The 12,309-nt window shown below is 40.4% G+C and overlaps 1 protein-coding gene across 2 annotated transcripts in view; it reads left to right on the forward strand.

The window, feature by feature from the left end:
• mpp4b (MAGUK p55 scaffold protein 4b) overlaps positions 1 to 12,309 on the forward strand; it is a 35,855-nt gene that overhangs the window by 10,331 nt on the left and 13,215 nt on the right. For both annotated transcript variants that reach the window (XM_015359334.2, XM_069196514.1), the window contains exons 7-11: positions 6,572 to 6,653; positions 7,242 to 7,327; positions 9,149 to 9,220; positions 10,743 to 10,939; positions 11,950 to 12,008. In XM_015359334.2, the coding sequence (XP_015214820.2) occupies positions 6,572 to 6,653; positions 7,242 to 7,327; positions 9,149 to 9,220; positions 10,743 to 10,939; positions 11,950 to 12,008 (496 nt within the window). The remainder of the gene's footprint in view (positions 1 to 6,571; positions 6,654 to 7,241; positions 7,328 to 9,148; positions 9,221 to 10,742; positions 10,940 to 11,949; positions 12,009 to 12,309) is intronic.

Below are 12,309 nucleotides of genomic sequence, written 5' to 3' on the forward strand. Positions count from 1 at the left end.
TGCCAGCAGGAAGCCGGGGGAGAGGAGCAGGAAATCTGGTTTCCTACATGTCAAACCTCAGTTTGAGACACCGGGAAATTGTCAACTCCGCAGGCAGAGAACAGCTCTGTGGGATGAGGGTGTCAACAGCTCTTCTGCGTCTCTGTGCAAGTCCGTGGCGATTGGTAAGAGCTCAGAGATTGTTTCTGTAAGCACCTTTTCACAGACACGTGACATATTACAATTAAAAGCACTGTAACATTAACTGTAACAAAATACTAAGTACTATATTCAGCCAAGATCAATCTGTACATATATATATCATGTATGCTGTGGACATCATGCAGACACCAATTAAACAGCCATGCAGAAATCTGACATGTGAATCACGTTTGCAAAAGAAAGATGGGATTTTCATTTCCTGAGAAGATGGCTGTCTTTATATGGTAGAGCTTGCTAGAACAGGAACAAACTATTCAGGGCCGGTAGGGTCAGAAAAGGAACCTGTCCCAATCCATGCTGATAAGTTTCAGCTTTGGGCCTGTCCTTATTTGAAAACTCTTTGTCTGTGTCTCTAAGGATCAACAGCGTGCAATACTGAAGACACAGCCATCACTAATCTATAGGTTGACCTTATAGTGCCAAAAAGATGACAAAACATGTATTGTTTGGCATTAATTCACATGGGTATTTGACAACAGGTCTTGATTTTTGATGGTTAACTTCTCTCATTATGTATTTGGACCATGTTATGTATCTCACATTATGTCTTATCTCATTTGAAATTGAGCATGTATTTTAATCCACACTATAGGTTAATCATGATAAAGTTTCAAGCATTAATTTCCTTTGGGGGTCGAGCTATTGTTACCGTGTCCAATACAATAGAACTGGTATTAATTTGAGGGTTCAAGGGGTGCAATTAAATTGGACTTGCAAGTTTTTCTCACATATTAATATTGTTCCTTTGTTTTTGCTCTGAGATGACGCAATTGAAAAAATTGACAGCGAGTCAGAGGAAAGTCCTTCTCGCCAGCACCAGGGTTGTCGGAGAGCAGCCACGAATGACTCTCCTGGCTGCAGTCGACGTGTTCACACGGCACCACCAAGTCCATTAAACCATGCCAATAGGAAGACACGGTTCGTTGAAGTCCACTGTCCTCCAGACTTGTCCCATCAGGAGAGCGTGGAGGAGCTGAGGTCTTCAGTGCATTCTGTGGCCAGTACTGTGGACAGGGCCACTAGTGACATCAGGCTCCTAGGAGAGAAGATGGTTGCTGCCACTGAGATGATGTCAGAGACCATGCAGGAGAACACCCAGGCCTTGAACCTGCTGATGGGGGTTGTCGACAGGCTACAGGACCTCATCTTGGCCAGCAGTTTGCCAGAGTTGGCCCGCAGGGAGACATCCACGTCTTCGTCCTCTTCCTCGTCGGGTTCTTTCAGCGAGTTTATTTACGGCACGACAGCTTGCAGTCAACCTCAAGCTCCTAGTCACTCTTTTGTGAAGGCTGGGGTGAAGCAGAAGCAGCAGAGTTTCCTGAGGGCTGACCATCCGGTACGCCTGCCTAATGGTTTGTGGGACTTGAGGCCAGCCACTGAGCAATGCAAGATGGGCTGCCTATCAGTCAAAAAGAAGAAGAAATAACTGCTTCCCCAATCTCGTCTTTCCCCACCTTTTCTTCCACATGAAGGCAGAAACCACCTCCTTTTCAACCTGATCAGTACGACAGCCAGACATACTGTACAGTATTTTAAGCGTATGTACACATACACAGGATGCTTGTATACTGATGCACAAAAAAATGCAATAATGAGGTCTGATGGATGAAATCACATAGACAACAAAATCATGGAAAATATGGACCAAATACACATCCAAGGAATCTATATGAATCGGTTTCATTACGAGATATTACACAAGTCAAATGCCCTAAGCATTATTACAATCAGTATAGTATAGATACATAGACTCCATCCTTTGGGTTAGATTGTGTAGCTAGTGAATGTTGGCTTGTCAGAGTTCTCTCCAGTTGTTGGTATTTGCAAGTTGCTCCCAACAGAACAGTTGTTCTGTTGGACTGAGGTGAGGAGAAGCTGGCCAAAGCAAGAATTCAGCACCATTTTGTTGAAGTCATTCCATTATAATAATAGCACTGTGTGGAAAATCGACAGTTCTTATACGAAAGGAAAGAATCATTAGCTCATGGATCTCATCCTTATATTGCTGAGTGTTTGGGTTCACTTGAATCTACAGCAAAGTATGTTTCTTGACAAAGATTTTGCAACATAGTATTATACTGTATAAGTAATAGGTTTATTCCATGCCAAAAAGAGAGAAAACAAAACACAACGTTTCGGCCGTGAAGCCTTCTTCAGGTGTCAAGAAGAAGAAGGTGTCTCACACCCGAAGAAGGCTCCACAGCCAAAACATTCTGTTTCCTTTCTTCTCTTATCAGCACGGAATAAACCTTTACTTGTTCCTTTGCAGCCTACGCATGCTGACGCAGCTCCCTACTTGAACTACTTTAAACTTTATGTACACAATGGATTAACACAAGTCTTCCACTGTTGTTTTTTTTAATTGCATCAGTATATTTTTGCATATGTCCATGTAATAAGGTCCAAGAATATTTTAGGTGTCTCACATTATCTGTAAATATGCATAAGAAAAGTATAAAATGTTCCTCTTTATTAGTAGCTGATGGGCTGAACATTATTTTACACACTGGCTATAAATATTAATCACAGATAAGAACCGTGGAGTAATAGTGTCTCAAACTGTAGGTTTTGATAGGCAGTACCTTGATAGATTGGCAAAGAAGGAATTTAACATAAAATAGTGAAGTAAATCACAGAAAGACATGTCTGGTCTCCTGTTTGATTATTTGATTCAAGTTCCGTTAGATATGTGCAAAAGGCCAGACAAAGCCAAGAAACGAATGATTTCCTTTATTTTCAGAGCAGTCCTTGATTCTGGGACAAACAGAGAAAGTTACACTTGTCCTGTAAATATCCCTGTTTGAATGCATTTTTTTTTCTCTTGCTCTGCTTTATAATACCGTACATATCTAATGATACACAAGATCGAACAATCCTTAAGCTTGTTCGCCCCCTAACAGTTCAGCCACAGCTCCAGGAAGGGCAATCTAAAATTCAGAACAGTGAACAGAGACTGAACAATGGAACGTGAGTTTTGCCATAGGCAGTTTTTCATAATCTTCAATTGTAATATTCTATTATCAGTCATTTGTGCCCATATCACTGGACCATCCATCTTTTATTCTGCAGCCTGTTAGCTGTAGGATTCTGTGCCCGAGACCTGTACCATCTTCGCCAATTGAGTTTGGGGGTACATGCTCTGTGCATTCACTGTGACGCATGCTTTCAAAGGTTTTACAATCCCCAGTTTCAAGTAGTAAATTATGGATGATCTACAGTCTGCCGGTTACTGTTGATAATGACTGTCAAGTCTGCTGTGACATCGTGGCAGATGAAATAGGCAGAGTGGCATAAAAGCCACTTCTGTTCTGTTCTTGACATTTACAGAGGTGGATCATTAATAATGTACCTGCATTTTTGGGCTTAGGTTTAGCATTCAAGTGGGTATACAGGAAGTGTTATAGCCCATTATAGGTCAGATCTTAGTTTTCTCACTTGAATTGAATAATCAATTGTAAATATCAGTTTACTGCATAGCGGAAGTGCACTGTACATTGCATCAGAAGCTAACAGGAAAATTGACATTTACTCCCATCTCACTCCATTGTAGTCTGCCTCACTTGAGTCAGTTTTGCTGTTCCACTTCTCAAAAAGCTCAGGATTAGGACCGACCAAGAGAGAGAAAGCTCCGGAGACGCTTTGCAATGGGATAATCATGAAGAGGAAAGGCAGATGAAGCTGAGAAAAATGATGCGAGTTGAATTGCCAAACTAATAAGTTGGCAGATATCTGTAATAAGATATTACAGATCTGTACTTATCTGTAATAAGATACAGCAGATATCTATAATAAGATATCTGTAAGATATATAAACTATTCCAGCCTAACGTGTCTAGGAATATTTTACCTGCAGATTGCTTCATATGGTGGACCATGCTTGTGAAACGTTTATGACAATCCTAATTTTTCTATTTCCCCCTATACAAAAGACAACAGAAAGAAGATATGTTCAAGTATTTGGTTCCCTTGATGTACTCTCTGAAGTTTTTTTAAGAAACTTCAAAACTCTTATCCCTGTGGATGCATCAGATACAGTTTTACATATCTGCAGCATCCATGGCCTACAGGAAATATACAGCTCAGTTTGCACAACACAGCATGCTTAGTCCTGCCCAGCTCAATTCAGTGAAAATAAAGTGGGTGAAAGGTATTTTCGTAAAAAAAAAAGGATGCTGTGGAAAGATAGAAAAAAACTATGGCAGGTGTCAAGCACATGACAAAACCCTAATTTGTTACCTCCTGTTAAGATCTTGAATTTCGCCCAAATGAGTGTGTCAGAGTAGCCTTGTCTTATTTTATTTGATTTTTTTTTGTGTGTATTTTTTTGGATCGAGGATATAGCCATGTGTTTCCTGTGACTTTAAAAGGAAATTGATATTACAAGGGAATAACTAAAGTGGAATGTCCAGTGTCTATTTATTATGTAACAGTTCCCTGTATAAAGGGAAACAGGTGGATTCGAAACATTTCCTGTTAATGGCAGTACTGTAGATCAATTAAATGTCATATTAAATTATTCAATTGGAAAGTGTCTTGAGATAAATTAATTAAAATTGTCTGAATACAGTATATTAAAGTAAGAGTGGCATGGTGGCACAGTGTTTAGCATTGAGGACCTGGGTTGCTGTCTGTGTGGAACTTGTTCATTCTCCTCATGTTCCCCTGGGTTTCCTCTGGATGTCCCGGTTTCCTCCCACAGTCCAAAAACATACTGGTATATTACTTTTATCTACTTTTTTCTGTATCAGAAATACAATATCAGGAAGGATTTTGCACAGTTCCTTCTGCTGTAACAAGTGGATGGAATGCAGTGGACTCCCTACTGCAATCTTAATGGCATGGACCTACAGCTAAGACATCCCTCTTTTGATCGTCTTGTTGGACAGCTGGTTCTTTCACATCTTAGTTTCATGGCCCATCTCGTGTGTTTTTGTTTGGAAAAGGCGATGGATAAGAGCTCTGCCTCCATGTGGAAGGAATTAAAAGGGACTGATGGCATTCCTGAGGGAGGTGAGTAGCCCCTAACCAGGATTTGTCACCCACCAACGTCATTACGAGGTGTCTCAAAGCTCTCTATGGCTTCATGCGTGTTTGCTCATGTCTGATGTTAAGAGTGCCGTTTTTGTCATTCTGTGTTCATTCATTGTACCTGTTAACACCACAGTGTTGTGCCTGATCACTGTGTTTAATCATTAAAAACGGAAATAAAAATACAGATGGTTTTCTTCTTCTTTTTTGGTAGTTGTGTTTAGCTTTTAGGGGGGCATAATCGGTGATAGGACTACTACTGTATAAGTGGCATCGAAGTCAATGTCAAGTGCTGAAACCTTGCTGACACACAACATGGATGCCACTCAAGTAAAAAGGAAAACAATCCACAGGGTTACGTTTTTAAAATGACCGTGACAGTTCTCATTGTTGGGTCGTTATGGCTTTCTTCCTACTTCCACCTCTGCTTAGGAAATGGCGAAACAAGCAGGTTTCAAAGTTAGAGGCTGCTTTAAATTTTGTTTGCAGTAACTCTCATGTGCACGATCTGTGTAATGTTTGGTCAATATTCAAGTCTACTTGGTTATATTGCAGATTGCAGTTATTATGCCAGCTGCAATATAACATAGAATTATAATAACATAGACAGTGTATTAATGTGCAGAATTCAGGGCTCTTGTAATTGTGGATACCCCCTTCTTTCCAATTTAAAAATGACATTTTAAAATTTCAAGAAGCATCATCTTTTAAGGGGGACTATTTGCAAGAACAAATATTTAAAATGAATAATATTTTCGTTTTGTGGTCCCACAAACTCTCTAAGTCTTAGTCCTCAAAAATGACCACATACGTAAAACCATCACGTCTTTCATCTACATACAAATTGCCCAATACAGTTTTTCTGAGTATTCAAAATTATATTAGCAGTGGAACACCTTGGAGCAGTTTTCACTGATTGAATTGTCTCTTTTTCCAAAAATAAATATTAAAAAGATAGTGTACATTAGTGTGAGGCAACGTATCTATTTCTAATAAACTTGTCAACATTATCTGGCTGAAGTAAACTGACTTTCAAATGATTTCGGATATTGAAATTACACTTTGGAGTAAACAAAATACTGCACTGTTACTGCAATGTACACACTAAAGAACCATGTGAGAGAGAAAAAAGGCTTGTGTTCTTCTTAATAAAACTGTTTAAAAGTATGATGTAATTCCTATCTACTGCAACAGTAACAAAGCTTAGTGTTTTCTAACAATTGCAAAAAACAGGCGTATGAATATCTTTAAAAACCAGAAAACCATAGATGAGAAACATTATTCCTGCTACTGATAATGATAAATGTTTTCACCCAAAAAAAACTTTTCATTTTTTTTCCAGGGTGCTACAATTAAAAGGAATGAAATCACTGGAGAGATAGTAGTTGCCAGGGTGATACATGGAGGCCTAGCTGATCGCAGTGGTAAGTCAAAGCCTTCATTAAATTTTGTACATTAATATCACTCCAAGCGATTTCCCTTGTTTGGATTGTTTTCTTGGTTGGTGTAGGCGTTATTGTCTGTGGTCTGGCTAAAAGTTGTAGTCTGTGTTATATCAGAAGCCAGCTGATTCCCAAGTCATGGTTCACAATTTTCTCAGTGTCATGGGAAGTTATAAATGGCTGACCAGGGCTCCTTCAGCTCCCAGACTGCAGAAGGAAACAAACAAGACATTAAAAATCATTTATAAAGTCATGAAAAATTGCAACTGAAAAGGCCCAATTTATCTCATTATGCTAGTGATGAATTTTATCTTTAGATTTTCTATAGAAAATCTTTCTAGAACGTACTGTATTCAAACCATTTGGTTTCATACAGAGTTCAAGGTGACTTTACCTCTATCTCATTTTTAAACGACTAAATATAAAATGTATGTTGTTTATATTTATTTTGAAATATTTATTGAGAAACCCGGTTTTGCCAGAGAGGTTATTGCAGGTTTCTATTACTGATATTGTTTAGTCTTCCCAATGGCTATTTCAGTGTGGAGATTATTTGCCCTCTGGTTGTAGGACTGCTGTACGCGGGAGACAAGTTAGTAGAAGTTAATGGGCATTCAGTGGAAGGTCTGGAGCCAGAACAGATCATTCAAATCCTGGTAAGTATCGTCTTTAAAAGAAAAGGTGTTTCTTGTGTGAGTTTACAATTATCCCCACTAGCCTCTTGCTCCAGCTCCTACAATCTCTGTTTATCAGTGTTTCTGATTATACTGTTGGCTAAAACACTGAGCAACATTGAGAGGTGATCTGCAGCAGTTGTACTCATCTCCTCTTCCCATTAGAGAAGATTATGTTTATCTAATGTACAGTGTTACGTAAATAAAGATCTTAAAGAGATATTACTGTGATTCCTAATATTAGTCTTACTCAAAATCTTCTTCATACACCGCAGCTGAAGTTCATCACTTTGCGGGAATGATTATGTGTCTGGTTGGTGGTAGCTTTGCAATTTCACATTTCATGCCTGAAGAAAAAGCTTGCAGTTAATTATATATTATCTGCTTCAACTAAGAAGGGCTACAGACCACATACTGTTAATTACTGTTAAAACTGGGTCAATGATGGATTTTTACAACCAGCTGCTCTTAATTGGCTATACTGTACGTTACTGAGGCAAGGATAGGATTTTCTCAGCCAGAGCTGTCTCAGTTCTCATACCAGTGAGCACTGCTACCGAGCAGAGCAGCTTCTCTTATCAGGTGATATAGAGCCTCCAATATGTCAGAGATTAATAGGTTTGCAAGTGAACATGCTACATTCTCTTCTGAGCAGGTACAGGAATTGTTGCTGGAGATGCTTTATCTAATGAGTGCAGATTTAAATCCATCCATCCATCTTCTAAGTACAGTGCCTTGCGAAAGTATTCGGCCCCCTTGAACTTTTCAACCTTTTGCCACATTTCAGGCTTCAAACAAAAAGATATAAATTTTTTATTTTATGTGAAGAATCACCAATGGCCAAGTCAAAGTCCAGACCTGAATCCAATCGAGAATCTGTGGAAAGAACTGAAAACTGCTGTTCACAAACGCTCTCCATCCAACCTCACTGAGCTCGAGCTGTTTTGCAAGGAAGAATGGGCAAGAATTTCAGTCTCTCGATGTGCAAAACTGATAGAGACATACCCCAAGCGACTTGCAGCTGTAATCGCAGCAAAAGGTGGCTCTACAAAGTATTAACGCAAGGGGGCCGAATAATTTTGCACGCCCCACTTTTCATTTTTTTATTAGTTAAAAAAGTTTCAAAAATCCAATAGATTTCGTTCCACTTCACAATTGTGTCCCACTTGTTGGTGATTCTTCACATAAAATAAAAAATTTATATCTTTTTGTTTGAAGCCTGAAATGTGGCAAAAGGTTGAAAAGTTCAAGGGGGCCGAATACTTTCGCAAGGCACTGTACCTTGTCCAACACAGAGTCATGGGGGAGCTGGAGTGTAACCCAGCAAGCAAGAGGGCCAAGGCAGGATATACCCTGGATGGGACACCAGTCCAGCAGGGCAGATACACAGACACGAACACACTCACACCAGGACTGATTTTTCCGGAATTGGATTAACCTGCACAGTTTTTGGACCGTGGGAGGAAACCAGAGCACCTGGAGAAAACCCATTTGAACAAAGGGAGAATATACAAGCTCCACACTGATGGCACCCCACCAGCGTTGTGAGGAAACAATGCTATTCACAGCGTCACTGTGCCGCCCCTCAAATTTAAATAATTTTCTATATTTACTGTATAATCTACGGCAAATATCTTTTAATTCACATTCCATTTAAAAGCATCTTTAATTATTTTAGTTCAAGTAGACCAAGAAAACACATGAAGGCAGCTCAACAGCCAAAACATGTCTCTTTTTTTTCCTTTCACCAGGGAATAAATTTCTACCTGTTCTTTTTTTATTTTATCCCTATAATATGCTCAGGCCCAGTCCCACGGTACCATTGTGTTCAAGCTGGTCCCCATCTCAGAAAGACCAGTCAACAGCCAGACCATGGTGAGTATTGAAGGTCAGTGAGTCTCACACTGGGGACCTCTGAAGAGGCTTGGGGAAAGTTTGCCCTAGGTACTGTTGGTCATGTAAATCAAGTCAGATCGGCTCTCATCAGTGGAAATGCTGTATCCAAAAGAGCAGGGAAGACATTGAAAGCGAGTTATCCAAATAGGACAAAAAATGGCAAGCTGCTTGTGTCTCTGGTAGCCTCCAAAATAGTCCTATGCTCCCAAACACCTGATTCTATGCTCCCAGCATAGGGTTCCTCCATTTCACCAAATAGGGCTATGACCCAGCAGGAGTTTAGTCCCTTTTCTCCCACCTAAAGACCACATTCATGATATCTCATCCAACTCTTGCCCCTCTCCAGTACTTCTACAAGGGTACCTAGTCTCTCTACCTGCCCAACCCTCAGGTCTGCAAGTCCAAGGCAATGTCACCTACAGCATCACACTATCCCCCTACAGCACCTTTACAAACAAGAATACACCATTCAGTCTATCTAACTCATTTGTTAGTAGCTAACTGATTAGAGGATCTCACTAACTCTGCGGATTCTTCAAACATATGGAAATACCCTATGTGACATGGCTGTGTAGGTTTCTTCTTACCCCCACAGCCCTTTGCATAAGGAAAAGCCTCCTCTTTTCATGCTTAATTGCACTTCTACAGTATGTAGTTTCCACTTGCGTCTTCTGGTTCACATTTCGAAACAAATATTCCCAATAAACAGAAATTACTGTGTAGTATACATGGATATAAGACCACAGACAAATTATTCCAGTCTCTGCTTTATATCATCAGGGTTTCTTGTACATTTTACAGTTTTGCTGTAAATGATAGTAGCAGGATAGGTCATTTATTAAATGCCAGCTGTGACTCTTGGTCCAGTCTGGGCTCACAGAGGCTATACAGTAATTCAGAGAGGGATCAGTTAGATCGACCCTCAGGTTCAGGCAGCTAATAACAGTCCACTAAAGCAAGACTGGCCACACTAGGCACCCAGTACTCACAGGAAATGTAGCCATTTGACAGATTGCTTTAGCATTGGTTGATGTACTGTTGATATAATTCTGGAGCTCAAACTCAATAGGCTACAGTTTTCTTGGGCTCTTTGTGAGTCAATATTCTGGACTTTAAGATAAGATCACTTTATTGGCCATATACGAATTCTTGTATTTGGAAGTTGTCTTTTCGCATACCCCAGCTTGCTCTCCATGAGACACACAGACAGGGGGAGAGAAGCTGGGGGTCAGAGCGCAGAGTCAGCCATTTATACGGCGCCCCTGGAGCAGTTGGGGTTAGGGGTCTTGCTCAGGGGCCCAACGGAGTAGGATTCCTCTGCTGGCCACGGGATATGAACCGGCAACCTTCCAGCCACAGGCGCAGATCCTTAGCTTCAGAACCACCGCATCGCCCAAGAGGGTAGTAAGGAGGGCACCCTACTACTAAAGTACTGGAGTTGAGTAGCCTTGTAAATTCAGTCAGCCCCTCACTGATTAATTTCTTTGCCCCTCCCTTGCAGATGTATGTGAGAGCCATGACTGATTACAGCCCCCAGCAGGATCCTGCTATACCCTGTGCCGATGCTGGAATGGCCTTCCGAAAAGGAGATATCCTGGAAATTGTGGACCAGACTGACTTCCTCTGGTGGCAAGCTAGGAAGCTTCCCAATACATCCTGCTGCGCAGGCCTAATTCCTTCTGCCAATCTCCTGAAAAGGTACATTACCATTGCTGTCTGCCATACTGTTCATGTCAGTCACCAAAATTATAATACCCTCTTTGTGAACAACCTTTCAAAACTGGCCTCTTCTGAAAATGATACTTAACAGATGTAACATCGATCTTGTTGAAGAAAACTACCTTCTGGCAGAATAATTTTAAAACCTGGGAGATAACCAGTTTGGAAGGCAATCCAGGAGAAATATCCCAAATGAAGCCGTGTTTACCTCATAATCCCGAGTTACTTTACAGGACAAGAAAAATGAAAGTGAGTTAATGTGTCTGGCAAGGATCAAAACTTTATTTAATGGATATGATTGCTTAAGAATACAGTAGGTGGGTGCTGTCACTTTAGCTTCAGATTTTAAAATGGATGTGCATGTGAGGTGGTAAAACTATTTGATGCTTGTACATTTTGAGAGCTTTTGTTCACAACAAATGAATTAGTGTCATGGGTTAGGATGCCATCTTGGATAAAGCAAAACTCGATATGCACACAGTAGGCTGTGTTTTCTGTCAAGATTATTCCTGGCAAGTTGTATTTTAAAAATATTACAATCAAATTATAAGCATGGGCAATTTGCATTTGATCTTAAGGGTATGCTCTGTAGACGTTTAAAAATCTTTTCTGTGTTAATATCTGGGGTAAAGGGATCTGGAGGCAGGGCTACTATCACGAGTGACACAAGCCATCTCAGAAAACCTCAGCAGATCTGTGGATGAAATCTAACATAAGATGTTTAATTTCGCACTTGTCCTCCAAGGGTTTGTAGTGATAAAATGACCTTGAGTTCTCTTCCCTCATTAAAATCCCTACCCAAAGGGCTTCCAGTGATATCAGATGCGAGTTAAATTGCTCAATTGTTTCTGAAGATTGAAGGCCTTGGTAGGGCCTGTACAGTAGGTTTAAATTTCTTATTATTTCATGAATGTCCTTTATCTTGCCCCATTTTGTCTGGCACATTTCCAGACAGCTAAAGTCCTCCACATTTTTTATTTTTTTCCAAGGAAACAACGAGAGTTCTGGTGGTCTCAGCCTCTACAGCCTCACACGTGTGTCAAAATCTGTACGTACAATGATAAAGCTTTCTCTTTCTGTGACTTTTTTCTTCAGTAATCTCTTCACTGGTGGTTTCCGTTACGGCACTGATCTGAGTTCCACGGTCCATTTTAGTGGTGTGCTCAACAGTTTGGAGTAATCCAATAGTTACTTATGAGGCTACCATGCCGACCGGTTGTGGTACCGGCTACAGCTGCTGATGTGCAGAGATCACTCTTCAGTTTCCTGTTGTCTATTTGGTTATTACTGTACATATAGTTTGTAGCAGTGTTAGTATAATCAATGTAAGACCTAAGAGACCCTCAGCA

This window comes from Lepisosteus oculatus, chromosome 12 (genome assembly GCF_040954835.1).
Source record: "Lepisosteus oculatus isolate fLepOcu1 chromosome 12, fLepOcu1.hap2, whole genome shotgun sequence".
Classification (NCBI taxonomy): domain Eukaryota; kingdom Metazoa; phylum Chordata; class Actinopteri; order Semionotiformes; family Lepisosteidae; genus Lepisosteus; species Lepisosteus oculatus.